A 21,791-nucleotide genomic window follows, 5' to 3' on the forward strand; every position below is an offset into this window, starting at 1 on the left:
AGATTACGCTTGTTGTGATTTGGCGCTATATGAATAAAACTGAATTGAACATAAAACAGTGTTGGGCTGAATAAGCCCTGCAGCCATACATGGTTGAGGAGCCCAAAAAAAAAATGTCAAGCAACCGTAAAGCAAAAAACAGTTGTGAACGGTGTTATCGCAGCCCCCAGGCAGAGATCTGAGGCAGTTTCAGGGCCAAAACAAGTCAGAAGCACATAGTCGTGATGCTGTAACTCAATGACAACACATTTTAATCAGATACTTTTATTAAGAGTAAAGTGGTCATAAACACACACAGACCTTTGGTAAAAGACATTCAATCAAAATGATGCCAGAGTAAAAATCATGTATTTTCACCAAATATTAATGGCTTCCATACATAACATAGTATCATAGTACACAGCTCCTGTGTAGTAATCTGTAGACAAACAAAGAGAACAAAGTCTCCTCTTTGGTCGGTACAAAAAAGAAGAAAAAAAAATCAAGTAATTTGGTCTGTGTTAAAGTTTGTCTTTATCAGTGATTAAGGTCACAGCCAAAAGGCCCAACCTGACATTCCTGACAAAGTACAACAAATCATACTAACAGGATGAGTTTGTCAGTACAAGATAAATAAAATAAAAAGGCAAACAAAGGCATGGCCAGGACACGTGTCTATTAGTAGAGCTCCTCAGAGTCTGTGTGCTGGGAGCGTTGCCCTCACATTTCTTTTCCAGTAGACGGAGAGCACTCCTGCTGAAGTTCCAGTGATGGCTGCTCCCCGTCAGCAGGGACAACACCACAGTCATTTGAGGAGGACTAAAGCTGCCTCTCTGATACAGGACACGACCTTCTGGATGTCGTCATCTGTCTGTTTGATGGTGACCACCACTCTGATACTGAAGACACATGGGACAATGTTAAGTCGTCACACCTTTTCCTTCTCATGTTAACTCGTCTAAGCTGGACATGGTAGGCCTGCTTCCCGTTCATTCTTTTCATGGAACACAGTCCACATTTGGATGTAGTTCTTATGTACTATTGTCTCTTCTTTTGTAGTTGAAGAGAAAAGTCAAGACTATAAATTCATCTGGATTATTTACAAATGTTCACTGTTCATTGTGTTGGTCTCAGTGTCTTTACTTTTTAACACCAGTTATTCCCTATTACACTGGTCACTGAGGATTTCAGCTCACATTAGCAGAATGGAAGGAAGCTGTGTACTTCCTGGGACTACTTTCAGAGGTGGATTGATGCACAGTTTAGATAAGCATGCACTGATTATTTGTGTCACCTGCGTGTAAGAAACGCTTACCTGGGAGGGGGGAGGAAGCGCTCCTCTTTCTCCAGGTACCGAGCAACAGTCAGGGCCACATGTCTTTCCAGGCACTGATAGAAAAATCACGGAAACTTAGTAACAAACAGGTAAACTCTTATGTTTAACTTCGGATTACATCAGCGTTTCAGTGAGAACTATGAAGTATACGGACTACAAAAATAAAGAGCCCACTAATGATTGTTTTGTAACCTGAAAGCCATGGCATGCTTTTCCATGTTTTCTGGCTTATCTGTAGTATTTAAAATAATGTATTATGCCTTAAACGTCACCCAAAGCTAAAATAAAAGGTTTATCCGGTGGTCTCAGACCACTGCCGGCAAGACTTTATTCTATAACCTTTTTATTCACACGTCACAGTTTAGGATTTCCTTTTATGGTCAAATTCTCCAGGGAGTGAGAGCGTGCACGTTATTCACCATAAGCATTTTAAAAGCTGAAGTTACCGCGCCATAAGAAACAAGTGATCCACTAGTATTTTTCAGAACACAGTACATTGTTTTCGTGTCACAGATGTCTTTAAGAAAATGTGCTTTTGGTTTCGAGGGAAAGATGTTCCTTTTTGTTTTTCAGTCAGGAAATTAATTGGATGAGTTATTAACAGTTTACTAACGGGAGTTTTCTGAACGAGGCCCAGCACGATGCTAGCTTTGCAGGGAGACTGAGACTGACAGTTCAGGTCGTTCCAACACTAAAAGGGAATGAATCTGAACCACAGGCAGTGAGTGGAACCGTTTCAGATGTCTGTGTTGTGTTGGCATTAGATGTATGGACAGATTTTAGGACAAACAGCATAGTCACACTGAGTAAGAAGGAAGCTCAGGGTGCTAACCATACTTTGTGAAATTTAGAAATTTATACTCAAGACAACTGAACGTGTCCATTTGCTGCTTCTACAACTGCTCAGAAACACAGTTACTCACACAAGAAGGTACTGAGCACCTTTACCAAACAGAGACGTCCTGCTGTAATCTCTGTTGTGACGGTTCATCATGCTTTGATGTTCTGGATCCAATTCTGACTTAAACATGTATCTCATGTGTTGTCATGCTTGAAAGCATCGCGTGTTTAGAAGTGTTTTCTTCTTGATGTGCACTGGTACGAGCTTTCCTGCCTCAAGGAATTTAACCAGTCAGAAGACACTTCATCCAGATCCTCTCGTCTTCCGAAAGAGGCTTCAGCCAAGAGAAAGCTCTCTTTTGTTCAGAACTCAAAAAACATTTTGGAGTTAATAGGTCTGCAAAACTATTCTAGAGGAACCCAAGATTACAAATTAAATGAATGGAAATGATCAGGTCATATCCACTTTAAGGGTAGAGAGGGATAATCTGAAAACAGGCTGAAGGGTTAGACATTTAACGTCTGAAGTACTGATATGGTTCACTGCAATCAGTTCTGCTGCCAGTATTGGAGAAATGTAGAAAATACATTTATTTATTATAGCTATATGAACATCATCATTGCCACGTGTCTTATAAAACTCATTATCAGCTGGAACAGAGAGGACTTACATAATCTACAATGTTGCGGAGCAGCTGCATGTCAGACACTCTGGAGCCTGAACTTCTCTCCAGTTGTAAGTGAAGAGCTGGGGCAAACGGTACTCCCACCAACCTCAGACCTGGAATTCTGTCACAAGTAGATGATCAGACACAACACGCACACAATGACAGTTTAACACAATGTGGAAAACAGGAGTGCTAGTTTGAAAGCTGTTTAATTTAAACTAATATGGACTCTCACGTCTGTCGAGCCTCATTTTATGTCCAAACTGCACCAATTGTTTAGCAGACACTTTTATCCAAAGCGATGAACTGTAGTTCAAAGGATTATGTCTGTATGGTGTTTTTGCCTCCCAACATAAGAATTCTCTCCGATGTAACCATGTGGTAACCACTGGTCAGGTTTACACTGATTTTTCAATACAACACAAACATACAGTAACTGGATGAGCTGGTGAGCACATGAACCCACCTTTACTGTAAAGAGGCATCAAGCAGGTAGTCAGGATTGGTTCCTTCAGTGTTCTATGTGGAACACACAGGCTGTTTGACCTTGTCTATGTTATCATTTTCAGATTTAAAGCAGAAATTTCCAGTGCTGATGGCTCATGACAGGTCTTGTAATACATAACAACACTTTGTGGACATGTTAACCAGATTAAATCATTTTCATGCTGGATTTGATTGCATCTTGCCTGTGTGATTTCTGCAGATTCCTCTGATAAATGACAACGGTAATGTCGTTTGAATGTAAGAGCAGCTAATTTAAGTGATGTCAGGGATGTAGAGTTGGTAGAAAATGAAGAACAAGGACAAGAAAGTTTGCACCGTTTTCCCTTCCATCCTCAGATCACTGGCAAGGACATGAGGGAATTGAGAATGTAGTAGTATGTGTTTCACTAAGACCTGGTAGGGCAGCACTCTCCTTCCTTTACTCTTCATGAACATTTATGTCTGGTGTTTTTCTTTCACATAGCAAGTATCCCTGGCCTGTTTGTTTGTGACTCTGCCTTGCCCTCTCACACCCCCGACTAGTGGAGGCAGATAGCTGCTGTTTGCGGTTTCTAAAAAAAGGAAAAAGGGTTCTCCTTTCAACGGTCTCCTGTCGCCCCATGCATGATCAGGGCGGAGATTGAATTGAGGTTTCCTCTTACTTCAGTACGATTGCTTTCATACAATGTCTACATAGGATCTGGAAAGTAATGGACTGACATTAATTTGAACAATTCTTATTGAATCGTATTGCACGTGTTTATTTCCGGGTCAGTAGAAATGAAAACGTTGGGTTACTTAACGTAATCCCTGGTTCTTTGATAACAGAGTGAGGTGTTTCACTATGGGGAAATCGCTTCTGGCGAGACCATTACGGAAGCTCCAATGACACAACGTCTGTCTCTGACAGACAGGTCGAAGTGTGGGGAAGGACCGCTCCCCCATATACCACGGTCGACCACCCGGACCGGGCCATTCTTATCGGTTTCTTCCCTCATCCATGCAAGAAGGGAATTGAAGGGAACAACTGTTGCCTCTCCTCCGATAGCGTGGCACAATATCTGAGGGAGTCTATTTTGAGACCCAGATAAGAGATGCATTGTGCGGGCAGCACTCTGCTTTTGGTCCAGTTTATACTGAAACCCAGACCACTGATGTGAGACGTCACTGTCTCCACATCCCTGAGCGCCTGCTCCCGTGAATGAGAGCATATCAGATAATCGTCTATGTATGAAAATATTCTGATACCTCTGCTCCTTAACGGAGACAATGCTGCTTCCACACATTTGCTGAAAACCCGTGGAGCCAGCGAGAGACCAAATGGGAGCACTCGGTATTCGTATGCCGTGCCCCGGTGAGCAAACCTGAGAAATTTCCTGTGTGCTGGGAAAATCTCGATGTGAAAATATGCATCTGCAAGATCGATTGTGGCAAACCAGTCGCCGGGGCGGATAGATTGGCACAACACCTTTACTGTTAACATTCTGAACGTGTATTTCCTCAGATGACTGTTCAACACACGCAGATCCAGAATGGGTCGCAGTGATCCCCCTTTCTTTGGAATGAGGAAGTAACGGGAGTAAAACCCCTGTTGACTCTCCTCGATCGGGACCACTCTGATCGCTCTTTTAAGTAAAAAAAAATGATTTCGTTCTGTAACACCAGTGCAGCTTCCCCCTCTGCTACTGACATCAAAACACCGTTGAATTTCGGTGGTTTTGTAGCAAACTGAGGCCTGTATCCCCGGGAGACAGACAACATGACCCATGCATTCACTGCGCATGCGCGCCATTTCTCCACCTGAACAGCCAGGAGCCCTCTCTCCAGACGGGCGATGCCCTGCGGAGGCCGGGAGGAGGTATGAACCTCCCTCCCTGGGCTTCCTGATGCTGGATCTTTTTGTGTGTGACAGCCCGCCCTCGGCTCTTGGCCTGGCTGCGGGGTTGCCAGCTTTATTTCTGTAAAAATGGGAACCCGAAAATGAGTGTTTGGTGACACTCGGGGGGACAGCTCTTGGCTGTAGTGAATAACAGGTGCTTGGTGACACTTGTTGAACTGACCCGACAGTCCCTCTCCCCCGTCTCTCTGAACTAGCGGGGGGGTGGCTCCTGAAACTTGAACCGGAGCCGCTGCACTGAACTCCTCTGTCCTCGTCTTTGCCGGAGGAGGGAGAGGTGATGAGGGGTATGGCGTGTCAGGTAGACCGCTTCTTCTCACCCCCCAGGGGTTGGGAAGAGCGGCGTTTTGCCGCCACCTCAGCGAAAGAGTGCTTGCCCCATGGCTTGTTACTACCCGCTCTTGGCTACTGTTCGCCGCGACCGCCACCCGATCTCGGAGCCAGTCTCGCATCCCCCTGTCTGCCTCTTGCTGCTGCAGCCGCGGTAGCGAAGCCGGTGCGAGGTGGGGGTCACGGGGTCTGCTTTCGAGGCAAACACAGCTCAAACGCTTCACCCTCTTGCTTCCTCTGTGATGGTTTCCCGCATTTTCTCCAGAGCTGGGCCGAAGAGACCCCTGGTGGGGTCGTAGGCGGCGTCCATGACCTCCGCCTTTTGAGTGTCACCCAGTCCAGACAGGGAAAGCCACAGAGCCCTTTCTCCTGCGACTGCCAGGCCCATGACGCGCCCACAGCCCTGCACAGCTCCGTGGGAGGAGCGCAGGAGGAGATCGTTCACCACACAGATTTCGTCCCACAGCGTCGGGTTCGGGACCCCCGAATCCAACTGTCGGCCCATCTCCTCCAAAATCTCCCCTTGATAAGCCGACAACAGCGTGACGGCGTTCAACGAGCAGACAGATTGCGCAGCATATTTGTACATACGCTGATACACACCTGCCGTTGTACGCTCCGTTTTACCGCGCAGGGAGATGTGAGACGACGCTGAGATGGATCGACGGCTCGGGTGGAGGTGGTAGGCCAGTGAAGGCTCCACAGTCGGGGGTTCGGCCAGTCCCAGCTCCGCCATGCCATGCGCCTCTAGCTTGGAGTAGCCCTGTGTGGTTGCCTTGCATTTGAACAGCCACTCTTAATCTCCTCTCCAGGATTTTCACCGGCATGGTGGAGCAATGTGCACAAACCTGCGGGTCCGCTTGCGCCGCCTGAGCGTGCTTAGCTCCCATGCACACGATACACATAAGGTGGGGGTCTCTGCCCGAAATCGTTGCACCACATGATGTGGGGCAACAGCGGGAAGAGCCCTTCCCTTCATTCTGCCCGGCTCCTGTGACGGGGGCTGCGGGGACAGACATTGCATTGTACAGCTGAGCAGTGTCGCACACTTTAGCTCTTAATGGGTTTTAATGTTGCACCACTTGGTGTGAATCACCCTCCACTGTTAGCCACACATGAAATCATCAGTTAAGTTGCTGCTGGATTGCAAAAAAAACAACCGAATGCTTTTGTATTGTGTATTCCCTGCCAGGAGTAAAATGTTCAGAGAAATTAACTGAACTCGTTTTTTTAAAGTCATTTTCAGTTTAAATATTTCTAAGGTTAATACAATCAATTTAGAAAATTCAAAAAATCCATTCGGTTTCCAAATCAATTATGCCTCAATGCTTGATTTAATATAATAGTATTGCAACAAAGGGTTAGTAAGGGTCAGTTTGCAGCCATGATTCATGAAACTAATCAAGGTGTTATCAGATAATCCCCATACCTCTGGATAGGACCCTAAAGCTTTATACTCCCATGAAATTAAAGCTTTATACTCCCATGAAATTAAATGTAAGTAAATTAAGTAGGTAATTTGTAGCAGTGATTCATGATCATTTCAAATAAATGACCATAAGTTTTTCAGAGTAACAGTTCCTAAAGTTACTGCTAGGCTATTACCCAGTTGTTACTTAGGTAATTACGTGATAAATACCTCATCGTTTACATTTTATTGTTAGAGTATTACTCTATTACTATCATTTCATTACTGAGCTGTAATATAAAGTGCTACTCTGGAGATTTCAACCACCTCTCGCTTGCTCCTACACTTCCAACTTTCCAACAGGAGGGGTAAAGAAACGTGAGGGATGTATTTTCAGGGATGACAAAGATCACAGACTCTAAGGATAAAAGGCATCAGACTGATGGAAGTCGAGAGAGAGCCAATGAACTTCACATGTTTTCAATACATTCAGTTCAGAAAAATGCTCCAGCAACACAGAGCGCACATCCTCACTGGATCCACAGCCACCTTGTGACACCTCCACACTGTCACTCACACTGTCATAGATCTTAACAGACCCTCACCAACACCCCCAGAACACGTCTAAGTGTCCTTGGTAGATACTGATCCCCACATTGCCACCAATACATCCACTGGTGTGTGTGAATGTGGAACAGAAAAAATGGTGTAACTCTGTATAGACTAAGGCATGCTTTGTGTGAGCATGTGTGAGAATGGGTGAATGTGGCTAAACTAGAAAACAGTACAGTACAGTTCATATCCTATCTACCAGCTATGTGGCATTCTCCAGCGCCTCTTCAACCTTTGCCTGAAGCAGAGGAAATTTCCTGTGGAGGACATCCTGCTTTGTTACAGCACCAAAAGAAATCTCATGCATCTGTAGCTCAGGAGGAAGAGCAGTCGCCCACCAATCGGAAGATCGGTGGTTCGACTCTGGCTTCCCCAGCTGTCGAAGCGTCCTTGGGCAAGACACTGAACCCCACGTTGCCTCCCACATGAATGTGTGTGAATGATTAGAAACGTAGTTAAGAATCTTAAGACGTGCTGTATGAGTGTGTGTGTGTGAGTGGGGTAAATGCGGTGAAGCGCTTTGAGTGGTCAGTTAGACTAGAAAAGCGCTATACAAGTACAAGTCCATTTACCATTTACCATTTACCCCCGGGGACTACAGACCAGCTTTCACATGAAAGTCCTGGAGAGAAATAGGTGACTGTGAATTTCAGGAGGACCAGAAGTAAGAGAAACACTTTCTGCATCCTGGGAGATGAGGTGGAGGTGGTTGAGGACTACAGATACCTGGATAGCAGACTGAACTACAAATTCAACCCCATGGCTGTCTACTTCTGAGGAAGCTAAGGTCCTTCAGTATGTTTAATATCTCCCATCAGCCTGCTGTGGAGAGGACGATCTGCTTTGCAGCATCTGTTGGGCAGCAGCATCAGAGCCAGAGACTCAAAGAAAGTGATAAAGAAGGCTGTTTCTGTGCTGGGGACTGACAATACTGCACACCTTCTGTATAACTTAGTGATCAATAAAGTATGGTCAGTCAGAGGCTTCTTCATCATATAAGGACCAGTACAGTGGGCCAGTTTTACCTACAGGAAGAACCTTAAAAACCTTTATAGGAGAAGGGCTGCAGCGTATAATAATGGAACCGCCCTGACCCATTTTCATTTGATTTGATATCCTCCTTTGCCTCACACAAAAACGGTTTAAAGGTAGAAGGATAAATGACTGCAATGGACTGCCAATAAGAATATCTAAACAAGAGGGTGGAGCTTTCAAAGGATTATTAAACCATTTATTTTAAAAGGGGTCAATATAGCTAATAACACTGTAATGACCGGAGGGGAAAATGTATGTACAGCATTTCATAAGAGGTGAAGATACTTTTTAATTGAGAGTCTGTAAAGGACAGGATTGATTTTTCAGTGGCCTCATGGTTCTGGTAAATTCACATTTATAGTGATTTTTTTATTTTTTATTTTTTTATTTGAAAAAGTGACAATTTACATGAATCAACATATAAACAACTTGTTGAGTATCTCAGACAGTTGTAAATGTATGTTCACAATGTAAATGTTCCTCCAAAAGGCCCTTTTCCATTAGCTGTACCCCTTTGTAAAAGCAGCTTGTTTAAAGTGGGGACTGGATAGTGTAGTGGTAAGAGTGCCACCTTTCATGTGGGTGACCTTGGTTCAAATCCCCTCCATGAAAGGTACTACCTCCAGTAGGGGTCCTTAGGCAATGCCCCCTTACCCTGTCTGCCTAGCTGTAAGTTGCTTTGGATAAAAGCGTCTGCTAAATGCATAAACATAAAGTACCTCTCTGTAGGTAAAGTCAACCAAAAGGTGAATTGAGGAAGTGGCATTTAAAAATGCAAATAAATACCAAAATGAACTGCACATGGACTTACCCCTGTAAAGCCTTGTAAACATGCTTGCACTTTTCTCTCAGGACAGTGAAAATATCTACAGAAAAGAGAACAGATTGAAACATTAAAATGCATCTTAATTAAAACTTCTGAGCAGGAACTCAGAATGGAAAAGAGCATCCAACAGTTAAGGCCAATAAATGTCCCTGAACCTCGAGGGTGCATTAAGAATGTAGCAGTTGAAAACAGATATTGTACCTGGATCCTCCTCCATGATGTTAAGAGCCTCAATGGCAGCAGCAGCCAGCATAGGAGGCAGGGAGGCAGAGAAACAGTAGCCCTGGCCTGACAGACGCTAGAAGACACAAGACAATACTTTTTATAGAATAATAATTGTTAATAACAACAACAGTTTACTGTCACTGAATTGATGCTGAACTGAACTCACCCTATTAAAGTAATCAGCTAGTAGAGTTAACTTTAAACCAGGTGTCATTCAAAATGGAGATAAAACAATCTTCCATACTTTATATCACCATTTACAAACCACCACAGAACTGTTTTATTGATGATTTTACTGAATTACTTTCAGCTGTGTGCACTGCTGTTGACTGCTTGGTCATAACAGGGGACTTGAACGTGCACGTGGATGTAGCCCATAATAAGCACACTAAAGAACACACTGCCGTCCTTGAAATGTTTGGTCGAAGTCAGCATGCGACTGAGCCCCCCCACAGCAGAGGGCACACTCTAGATGTGCTCATTTCAAAGGGTGTTGTTATTTTAAATATGGATGTCGTCGATGTAGCTTTATCTGATCATTTTTGTCTTTTCTTCGGTCCGTCTGTCACACCCAAACCGGCAGTTGGGTCTGCAGTTGTTCGGGGAAGACTCATAAAGGACAGAACAGGGACCGAGTTTATGGAAATTATTAGGTTTGAGAACACCCCGTATTCTAATGTTGATGATCTGTCTCTTAAATGTTTTGGATACCTTTGCTCCTGTCAAGGTCAGAATGGTTAAAAATGGGCAAAGGGCGCCATGGAGAAAAGAAGAGTCGGTCAGGGCACAGAAAAGGAAGTGCCGGAGAGCCGAATCGAATGGCGCAAGTCAAAGCTCCAGGTTCATTATGCGATTTACAAAGAAAAGCTATGTGTGTTCAACCAGACTTTGCATAGAACAACGGAGAGTTATTTTTCTGAAATCATCAATAACAGCTGTAACAACTCTTGTGTCCCATTTGCCACAGTAAACAGATAAACAAACCCTCCAGTTTCACTGCATTTAGAACTCATTTCTACATCTATGTGTAATGAGTTTGCAATATGCTTTAATGACAAAGTTCAAGGCATTAAAAATGCACCAATTTCCACAACACAAACAACTGCTCTGCAGCCAGCTAGACATCTAGAGCTGACACATTTCCCACCTGTCACTGACAAAACAGTGGAAGAGATCATCTGCAGTCTGAGTTCATCGACATGCTGCCTTCATGAGTTTCTCACTAGATTTCTAAAGTCTGTGCTGAGCAGTTTGTTACCACAACTCGCTCATCTAGTTAACATCTCACTTCAGACTGGAACATAAAAACTGCTTCATTAAAGCCTCTTCTAAAGAAGAGCAGTCTTGATGCCACAGTACTGAACAACTACCGGCCCATATCAAACCCGCCATTCTTAGGCAAAGTCCTAGAAAAAAAGTTGTATACCAACAGCTTTCTGACTTTCTCCTGTCTAACAATGCTTCTGATACTTTCCAATCAGGCTTCAGGCCCCACCACAGCACTGAGACAGCTCTGATCAAGGTGACAAACGATATCCGGTCAGTCACCTTGAGACTCTCTCTCTCTAAAACCTAATATCCAGTTGGAAATCGAGGGGTAATATTGGACTCAGACTAGAGTTGTCACAATACCAAAATAAGTAACCACGATACTATACCAGACAAAGTATCACGGTTCTGGGTATTATCGCAATACTGCGGCCTTTTTTTTATTATTATTATTTTTATGAACTGTAATGTATTTGTACAAGTTATAAATACTTATTAATTACGTATGTTGTTATGTGTATGATAAACATAATACTAATATAAATATTGGACCGTCAGAAACACACGAACAGCCAATCAGCTAGCAGACGGGCGGACCCAGCATGCGGAAACAGCCTATCATATCCCGGAGGCCACCAGTAACAGGCCAATAGCCAATCATTCAGCAGCTGTGTAGTTCGGCTGCAGTGGTTGCCGTGAGGGTTTGTTTACAAGGGAGTAGCAAGCGGTGAGAAGCTGGGAGGAGAGTCGAGGCGGCCGCGGTGTAGCGGGAACTGGCACCGTTAGTAGAGCAATCCACGGTAGTACCGTCATGTAGAATTTCTAGTGTAGTAGGAACCGTAATGATTTGGCACCGCGGGGTACCGTGGGTATCGAGCAACTCTAATGCAGACCTGAACTTTAACAGCCACATTAAATCAATAACATCAGCAGCTTTTTACCATCTAAAAACATTGCCAGAATAAAAGAAATAGTGTCTAAACCAGACTTAGAAAGACTAATTCATGCGTTTGTCTCCATCAGGTTAGACTTCTGTAACGGCTGCTCACTGGGCTCTAAACGGGCTGAAAGACAGCTGCAGGACATCAGAACGCTGCTGAAATACGACCATATTAGTCCGGCGCTCAGGTCTCTGCACCGGCTTCCTGTCGCTCAGAGAATAGACTTTAAAACGGCTCTGCTTGTGTACAAGTCTATTCATGGTCTAGCACCAAAGTACATCTCTGACACGTTAAAGCCATATGAACCAACCCGGACTCTGAGAACCTCAGGGAGGGGTCTCCTGCTGGTGCCCAGAGTCTGGACTAAACAAGGTGAGGCTGCATTTCAGTTTTATGCTCCTAAAATCTGAAAGATGTGAGACAGGCCTCAGCTCAGTTTAAATCCAGGCTGAAAACAGTTCTGTTTAGCTGTGCATATGACAACTGAAAGTATTTTATCTGCACTCTGAGCTTTTCCAATTCATTAATGATTATTTTTTGTTTTATTTGCCTTCTTGTGATTGTATGTGGCTTAAAAGCACTTTGAATTGCCTTGTGTACAAATTGTGTCTACAAATAAACTTGCCTTGCACCGCAAAAGATTTTCAGTGTCATCAGATTATCGTATTGTTCACGTATGAGCGCATAATGTGTCTCCAGACTTTACCCCTGACTCTGCTGATGGATCTCCATCTCCAGCGTTCATACAGACGAGTCTCTCACATCATAAAATGTGATACCTGTAGCTCCTGGTCTTTGGCACCAGGTTGTTAAAGAGAACTGACAGTTTCTCTTCACTACTGTTTGAGTCACTGTTGCATATTTGTAGCAAAGAGGCCTGGGTGGTCTTGCCAACATTTAACCAAATTGTTTGCTCAGTAGACTGTAGTCCTGTGGTTTCTTCACCATGCTCTTCATCATTGTTGTTGTGAGGAAGTCCAATTGTATGTGAGGCCCCTAAACCAAGATGGTAGCAAGAATGGTAAGTATTGGTCAGATTTGGGCCTACACTAACCCTCCTACTGGTCTCAGCTGGGGCAGTCACAGGCACCTCTCACTCACCTTCGTCCCCCTAAGTGCAGAACGTTCATTTCTGAGGACACCACAGCCGATGCACCAAACTAATGCAGGATACGCGAGGCAGCCGTGATAAAACATGAAAGTTTGGCAGCCCAAGCTGGAAACAGTCCAGCTCAGTGGCTGCCAATCAAACACAGATTTGCCTCCGATGTGGGCCATTTGTCTGTGACTTCAAACATTTGTTGACTACTTGAAAATTGTATTGTCCTTGCAGAAAAGTTGTAATCAGCTTCATTTCAACCCAGCTAAACCACCAGTGGACAGTCTGAATGCTGTTGGGACATTCGCTCATAAGATTTGCTTAATACTAAGGGTTGTGTGCACACCTCATGAAATCATGAGCACGCCTTCATTTGAACTACTTTTCTAATGCAATATAGCATAGATTCCATCCAGGAAAAGTATGAGCAAATGACTCCGAATTATACGAGATGTCTAAGCATATCATTTCAGAAAAGCTGCTGTAAAAGAAGCATGGCTTATTGGCTCAACTTAGGATCATCACTGGAGTGATAACAGAAAATGTCTGTTGACTTTCTGATAATGCACACACACAGATTAGGAGTTCAGTTTGTTGCCCAAGGACACTTCGGGAAGCAGACTGGAGGAGCTGGGATCAAATTACCGACCTGCTCTATCAAAATATTTGTGGCATTCACCTGATGGTCGATGACAAAGGAACGTCCACAGCAAAAGCCTCCAATTGAAGCCACTGCGTTCTCCATGTTGGCACTGATCAGGTCAATGTCATCCATCTGTACCAGGCAGTAAAATGTCAGCAATATTCCAAAAAGCAGGAACAAATCTACTTTCAGATGTGTTGTTTGATGAGATTTAACAAATAATTCTCATTAGTGACATTACTATAAATCACATTGAAATATCACAGAAAAGGAAAAGGTAAGCAAGAGGCCGACATCGTAGCATAATAAAGACAGTTACAGTGTGTGGGGTTTTTGGGAGCTTTTATTAAAAACTGACTGTACTCACATTGACTCCGAAGTGCTCTGTGACTCCTTTGCCACGTTCTCCCAACACACCAAAAGACATGCTCTCCTCCAGAAAGAGCCGCACCTTGTATTTGTACTTGAGCTTCACCTGAAGATTACACGGACTCAAATAGGCAACATGTGGAAAATATGATGGAGTAATGATGCTTTCATCAGATCAGACGGATCTTTCCCGTTTAGTGAGTGTTGGAGCAGAAGTTCAGGCACATTATGGACTTAAAGCTGACACATACAGATAACTGCCTGAACATATCATTACAGCAACTACTTGAGCTGCTGGAGAAAATGTTATAAACACATTAAGTAATGTGGCAGGGAGGAAAGAGCACAATGCGCGTTACTCTGAAACATGGAAACTGTCCCAGATTCAGTCTCCTTGGCTCCAGATACTGGATTGGAATTCACGTGATTTTAACCATCTACTTATTTTTACATGAAAAATAATCACTAAAACAGAAAGTAACAACGTACTCTGATTTTTTTCTGCAGCACACTCAACATGAACCAAAAATGGATTTATGTCTTTCCACAGGCCCCTCCCAGCAACTTCTGCTGGATGGTAAGTTTGCTCAGTTTGTCCATAAAGGGCATTGAGCTTGTTATGAAGTGTAATAAGCAGCTTCAGAGGCTTATTAGTTTTGAATTTACCAACTCAGGGAGGGGACAAATGTCTGCAGTATTGATGTACAGTCCCTCCACAACAATGAACTTCCGCGTCACTCGAGCTTTACGAGGATTCTGCAATGAAAAAAGGGCATATTGGTATTAGACTGTGATAAGGAAGAGATACAGCCTTCATTAATAACTGAATGAAAAGATTATTATAAAGATGCACCTCTGCTTCACAAGCATGACAGCAAAGTGCAAAGAGACACTCAATCCTTGTATTCTTAAACTACATAAGCCTGAACTAACCTTCTGGTCCTCCACCTCCTGCTCCTTGAGCAACCTCTCCAGGTCCTCCATGTCATTGTGTTTGAAGTATTTGATGAAGCTGCGGGACGCCTGAAGACCCTTCTGGACAGAGAAACAGGCTGCTTCGTCCCTGGGCACAGAACACAGAACTAAAAACATCAATCCTTTGAGCAAAGAGCAATAAAGTCACACTCATAAAGAGACCGAGACTAGGTTTAATATGGCTCTAAACATCTAATAGAGACAGCACTCACACAAAGATTATGTCCCCTCTCTTGGAGTAGGCAGGGATTGCACTAGCAATGGTTGCAAAGCCATACGAATAGATTATGGCTTCTTCTGTTTTCATGAAATTGGCAAGACGGCTCTCCAGCTCCAGATGAACATCTGGGGGAGAGGAGACAGTTCATATAAAAAAAACGATAGAATAATGGTATCAGAATAAAGATTTAAAAATAAGTTTTTTCCCCTTCAAACTATCACACAAAATAAAGGATTTAAAGGATTGTTTTGTCTTTTACGTTTCTCCCAGGAGAATAAAGGATACCGTGCAGTAACTCCAAATGGAAAAAACAAACAAGTAGAGAAACTATAAGACCAAATCGAGCTCAAACACTAATAACTATACTATACTATACACTATAACAGCACCAAGAATGTCACACACAGTGCAAACTTGGTCTCGACCAGCACCCTCGCTCACAATCTTAAAGGAGAGGATCCTGATCTTAACTAAAATTGAATGAAACTCAGCTCAGAATTTTATGTGCAAGTCTGGGGGAGCTCCCATGATGCACCTCTCCTCCCTCCATGTACAGATGACATCATTGCTGTCATTAACTTGTGTTTCTCTCTCTCAGCAGGTATCTCTGGCCTGGTGTTACGCTGCTTGTTGTCCCCTCTTTCCTGTCCTCTCAGCCCCAGCTGGTCCAGGCAGATGGACCCTTCCTGGTTCTGGTTCTGATGGTAGGGATGGCTGATGGCTCAGCTAATCCTGAAACATCCCATAGTTAAGCTGCTATAGGCTTAGACTGCTGGGGGACCTCATCTGTCACACCTTTCCTCACTTTGCTCTCTTTTCCCCCTGTTTAATTTCTCAAATGATTTTATGTACATGTGACATTATTGTGGTTATTAACTTGTTTCCCTGTTCCAGCAGGTATCCTTTGAATGGTGTTTTTCCCCCCTCTTTTCCCTCTTCTCTGTCTTCTCAAACCCCAGCTGGTCGAGGCGGATGGCCACCCTTCCTGGTTCTGGTTCTGCCAGAGGTTTCTTCCTGGTTCTGGTTCTGCCAGAGGTTTCTTCCTGGTTCTGGTTCTGCCAGAGGTTTCTTCCTGTTAAAAGGGAGTCGTTCCTTTCCAACAGTGTTGGGATGACTCGTTTTACGGACTGAAGCACAAACTTTAACACAGCAGCACGATGCAGAAACTACAGTAGTGACCTGCAGCGGCTCTGCCAGCAGCACATTAAAGGCAGGAATCAAGCAATCAGTCAGCAGGAGAAACTGAAAGGACAATAAAAGTGATCCCATCCCAACACAGCATAAAGGAAGAGCTGCCGTTCACTCATTCCAGTTAGAGGTGTTTTGGTACTGAACACAGTTTAACCCACAGGAAGGCCAGCCTGAGGATGGAATTCATACAACACATTTATTTTGTTGGCCTCCATGTTCAACAGTATTTTTTTTTCTTTAAAAAAAAAAAAAAAGATTAATTCTGTAATATGTCTATTTGGAACAAATATCAATAGGAGGAGGAAAACATTATGCCTGTTTCATTAAAGATGATGTAAGCAGTGCTTTGAGCCAACAGAGCAGCGAGTGGAAACATTTGTTGTTTCTGTCTCTATGACACCTACAATGGTATCGAGTATCCCATATCTTTCTTGGTGTGGGTATCAGGTTTGAAACTTAAGTATCATGACAACCTTTTCCTTTTCTTAGGAGTTTTACGCCATCTGAAGATAATGCAATGATATGTTAACCTTTACTGTTCTGCTAAGGCTGGAGAACTTCCCAATTAACAATCGTGTCATATAAATTTGTCTTAATTATGTCCCATCACTGAATTGAGTCATCCACATCTACAGAGTCATTTATCTTTAAATCCAGACATTTTCACACCTCTAGTACATAGAGAAACAAAGTACAACTTTTCACTCACCAAACGTCCCATAGAAGCCTCTTGGACCACATGTACCAACGCCATATTTTTTCAGTGACGCCAAAGCCTTTTGCTATGAAGAAGAAGGGAAAAAAAAGAAAAAAAGAATCCATTCAATGTTCCAAAGACTGACTGATTGAAGAGTAAGGATTAAAAAATGTATTCAGACCTTAACACGCTCATTATCGAGGAGACCCAAGAAGTTAAAAGAAGCAAAGTTAATGCACTCCTTTCCATTGATTATGATTTTGTGGCTGGGTGGTCTGTGAAGAAAAACTGTGTTAAACACTGAAGAGCTCAAAGCCCTAATCACAGTAAGTAAGAATGATACTGTGTTGTACAATATCAGGGCTGAAAAACACAATGAATGAGAGCACATTTGGAGCACATTGGTCTTTAGTTCGAATGTTATGTCATGTAATGTTAAGCTTCAGAGAAATCAAGTTCAGTCAGGATTGTTTCGGTCAAAAAGAAAATTGCTTCATGTGTGTTTTACCCTGTGACAACATCGTAGTTTAGGGATGGATGGTCTCTGGAAACTGGGGGCACAAGAGGCTCTGGCTGCCATTCCTCAATCAGGTCCTCCTTTTCCTGGAATTCAGAACCATGTGACAGCTGTTTGGAGACACAGGCACTTCAACTGTGTGTTTTCCATTGTGTTGAGTTTACCTTCTCTGTGAGTTTGTAAGTCTCATGAAGTTTGTAGGTCTTGGAGAACAAAAGTCTGATGATCCACAATATCAGGATCCCCTCCAGAATCAGGTGGTATGCAGGAGCCTGGGAAAAGCACAGGTATGAGGATCAGTTTGAGGTCTACCCATTTCCTTGGTGGCAGTAACAAGCCACACAGGTATTATACAAAAGAAGAAGCCAATTCGTAGTGGCGATCGTAGTCAGCTAAGCTGTCTGAATGGGTCAGACAAATCATCGAATAGCTTTTCAATTCCCACCTCAGACAGAAAACCATCATTTCTTGATCTCTATGATGAGCATTCCACTTTTTAAGTTGATTCATAGACCAAATGGCCTGTCCCTCAGTACAAACAGACAACAGCCAATGTGTCGGGCCATCCCATAAAACTATAACACAAAGTACTGTTTGAGCTACCATCTGGGAAGAGGACTGAATGGATGTGGGGGAGATGACAGGACCAGACATGAGGCATAGAAGAAGCAGAGCGACAGAGTGAACTTGCGTTATCCTCCCAAACTGTTGAGGGAATTACTTTGTCATTTTTCACTTTCCAAAACAGCAGTGTCTTCTTTTGCTGTAGAGCTGCATGCAGCATCCAGCTCCTCTTTCGGTCTTTAGCAAGCAGCCCCTGTTCTGTGAAGTCCGAAAAGCTTTCCCATCAGCATACACTGCTTCATGACTATGGTGTATTCTTAACAGCGCTGGCCTTTAGCACCGTTCCCTTCTTTCAGCCCAGTTTTGCCGAGGCGTCTCCTACCACGTTGGCCTTTCTTCATCCGTTCACGGATTTTGTGGGACAGGAGGGCCAGGTCATCTTCGCTGTCAGGGTTGTGAAACTCCACTGTATACCATTTCATTTCTAGATTGTGGATGTTGTCATGATCCAGTCTATTGCCACCAGGAATAGGAGGGGCAATAGCAGACATCTCTTCCTCTCTCCCATTCGTTGTTGCTGATGATGTCCATGATCTTTGCTGGCACTCCGTAGTGTCTTAACAGCTTCCGGAGGGTCTGTCTACCAGCCGGTGCATCATCCCACCACTGGTTTGTTGCACCATACACCAGCATTTGACCATTTTGTCGAATTAGCATGAAATACGTTTGTACCAGTGTGCGTCATGCCCCTTCCAGACTTTGCGGGTCCTAAAGACACTTCCGCAAAGGATACACCGGTGTATCCTCGCTCGTATCCCCTCCTGCAGCCTCCTATCAGCGCATTTTAGAAATCCAAACATCCTTTAATACGTTTTGCTGAGATGGTTTCCCAAATCGCAGGCAGAAGGACGAAGGACGGAGAACAGAGGAGACGAGGAGGCACAAATTAGACAAATGACCGACTGGGCTACGGACAGAACGCGTTTAACAACTTTACTATGACCTACTTTGAACATATTAAAACACAAAATGTTGTGGCTTCAAATACGTATCTGCTCGTTAACGTCAGAAAATCTTTCTACTCGACGGAATTGAAGAAAAGACAAATATTACCTCATAAAATGCCTGTACCATTTCCACCAATACCCACTGCTGCCCGGACGCCATGTTTATCTGTCTTCCTTCTGCAACGTCACGAGCAATGCTGCATTCATGTTCCACACAAGAAATGGTAAACTTGACTATCCATCCATACAATACTAACCACCCACCTACACTATCCAAGAGATACACGAGACAAGAAAAAGAATAATCATAATCAAATGTGTTCACTTTAATTTTATTGAGATTAAATATCTGTAAACATTCCAATTTGTTTATTTCAGAAAGCTCTATTTTGCTCTTCATCTACTTACTGAGCCTGTCTGCCAGTGGTGTAAGCTCATTGAGCATCAATCCCATGTGACCTGCTCAACCAACAGTTCCAGGTTCATTTGTGAGGGTGTATCATGATGACAAGTTCTAGCTTAAAATACCCTCCTTTAGTCAGGAGGTTAACATTTAGTTAAAATGAGATGATTCTACAAGTCATTAGGAAAATGTTCTTTTGGTTAATGTGTTCTTCAAGAAGAGAATAAGACTGAGGTGTCTGCTCCAAAGCATTTTCCAATTCATTTTCCATTTCACTATTCAGTTATGATTGTAACTGAATAGTAAATTAATTGAATTAAATAGTGAATAGTACTTTTCATTTTATCCAGGATGATATATTATTACAACCACTTGGATTATAGACTACCTGACAAATGGACCACAGTTTGGTGAGACTGAAGGGTTGAGAGTCTGAGAAGGTGATCAGCAGCACAAGAGCACCACAGGGGACTGTACTGTCACCATTTATCCTCACTCTGTACACCTCAAACTTTCAGTACACCTCACTGATGGATCAGTAATGGACAAGAGGCTGATTAGAGAGAAGTGGTCAATCACGTATCACGATGGAATAACAATCATCTTGAATGTGAACAAAACAAAAGATGTGACTGTGGATTTAAGGAAAAGATGTAAGATAAACACTATAGGCATCCTGGGAGAAGAGGTGGAGGTGATGGACAACTGCAGATACCTGGGAGTTCACCTGGACAACAGATTTAACTGGAAATGTAACACTAAGGCTGTCTCCAAGACTTGGCAAAGCCAGAGACTCAAAGTGTAAAGAACAACTACAAAGTGGCAAATGACTGGTGACTGCAGAGGGTTGATGAATTAAAGGAAAGCAGGTGAGTGATGAACAGGAAAAAGGTGCACATGGAGACCTATGGACAAGAATAGGGGAACTTAAAATAAATTAAGGATGAAAAGAAACTAAAAAAGTAACATACACGGAATACAAACTCAAATGAAACATGAATACAAACAGAATCTATAACATTAACCTAATAACTGAAAAACAAAAGCTAGAATTTACACAGGACACAAACCGAAAGCAACCTCTATCGACATAAACAAGAATACAAAAAAAATCTAACACAGATAACCGAATCCTAAAAGAGAAAACACAAAGAATAAAACTAAATGAAAACACCAGAACTCAAGCAGGAACTGAACGAGAGCTGTTTATGCTAAGAAGAATGCTGCACAGGTTGATATGTTCATGTTTCTGCATTTAATTCAATTCAGTTCAATTTTCTTTATATAGCGCCAAATTACAACAATAGTCATCTCAAGGCACTTAAGTAATATAGTCCAATTCAAGCCAATTGGAATTCAATTCATTGTAATCATAATCCAATTCATTCATATAGAGCCAATTCAAAAATTAATATCCTAGCTAAGGAAACCAACAGATTGCACCGAAACTTGTCTTCAGTCCAATCTCCCGTCCTGAGCCTGAGGGACTGTGGAAAGGAACGACTCCCTTTAACAGGAAGAAACCTCTGGCAGAACCAGAACCAGGAAGAAACCTCTGGCAGAACCAGAACCAGGAAGAAACCTCTGGCAGAACCAGAACCAGGAAGGGTGGCCATCCGCCTCGACCAGCTGGGGTTTGAGAAGACAGAAAAGAGGGAAAAGAGGGGGGAAAAAGACCATAACACCATTCAAAGGATACCTGTTGGAACAGGGAAACACAAGTTAATAACCACAATAATGTCACATGTACATAAAATCATTTGAGAAATTAAACAGGGGGAAAAAGAGAGCAAAGTGAGGAAAGGTGTGACAGATGAGGTCCCCCAGCAGTCTAAGCCTATAGCAGCTTAACTATGGGATGTTTCAGGATTACCTGAGCCATCCCTAACTATAAGCTTTATCAAAAAGGAAAGTTTTAAGCCTAATCTTAAAAGTGGAAAGGGTGTCTGCTTCCCGGACATTTACTGGCAGCTTATTCCACAAGAGAGGGGCCTGATAACTGAAGGCTCTGCCTCCCATTCTACTTTTAGAAACTCTGGGAACAACAAGTAAACCTGCAGTTTGGGAGCAAAGTGCTCTGTTAGGAAAATATCTTACAATGAGATCTTTAAGATATGATGGATTAATATGATCATTAAGAGCTTTATATTTGAGGAGAAGAATCTTAAATTCTATTCTGAATTTAACAGGGAGCCAATGAAGAGAAGCTAAAACTGGTGAAACATGATCTCTCCTGATCTCATCAGAACTCTGG

At 43.1% G+C, this 21,791-nt stretch overlaps 1 protein-coding gene across 2 annotated transcripts; it reads right to left on the reverse strand.

Annotated features, from left to right (window-relative positions):
* Positions 1–288: 288 nt before the first annotated feature.
* sptlc1 (serine palmitoyltransferase, long chain base subunit 1) lies at positions 289–19,318 on the reverse strand. 2 transcript variants are annotated; one of them, XM_072371431.1, is made up of 15 exons: positions 19,241–19,318; positions 17,728–17,835; positions 17,555–17,649; positions 17,228–17,321; positions 17,059–17,131; positions 15,151–15,283; positions 14,897–15,026; positions 14,630–14,719; positions 13,962–14,069; positions 13,631–13,726; positions 9,619–9,715; positions 9,403–9,457; positions 2,827–2,944; positions 1,295–1,368; positions 289–878 (listed from the first exon to the last, which is right to left on the reverse strand). In XM_072371431.1, exons 1-15 carry the CDS (start codon positions 19,292–19,294, stop codon positions 785–787), a joined length of 1,419 nt encoding a protein of 472 aa, XP_072227532.1. In that variant the 5' UTR covers positions 19,295–19,318; the 3' UTR covers positions 289–784. The 2 variants fall into 2 exon arrangements, 1 of the variants encoding a protein (XP_072227532.1); XR_011909045.1 differs by lacking the exons at positions 289–878; positions 1,295–1,368; positions 2,827–2,944; ... (2 more) ...; positions 13,631–13,726; positions 15,151–15,283 and having other exon boundaries at positions 13,979–14,069.
* Between the last annotated feature and the right edge of the window lie 2,473 nt (positions 19,319–21,791).

This window comes from Leuresthes tenuis, unplaced genomic scaffold, assembly GCF_036924035.1.
Source record: "Leuresthes tenuis unplaced genomic scaffold, fLeuTen1.0.hap1 SCAF_19, whole genome shotgun sequence".
Classification (NCBI taxonomy): Eukaryota; Metazoa; Chordata; class Actinopteri; order Atheriniformes; family Atherinopsidae; genus Leuresthes; species Leuresthes tenuis.

What these genes read in the sequence shown, in the direction of transcription:
- sptlc1 (XM_072371431.1), bottom strand. Translation starts at nt 19,294, where the DNA reads ATGGCGTCCGGGCAGCAGTGGGTATTGGTGGAAATGGTACAGGCATTT. An exon ending in CTTACAAACTCACAGAGAAG is followed by an intron (nt 17,650 to 17,727) that starts GTAAACTCAACA and finishes TCTGAATTCCAG; the next exon opens with GAAAAGGAGGACCTGATTGA. An exon ending in TCGATAATGAGCGTGTTAAG is followed by an intron (nt 17,132 to 17,227) that starts GTCTGAATACAT and finishes TCTTCTTCATAG; the next exon opens with CAAAAGGCTTTGGCGTCACT.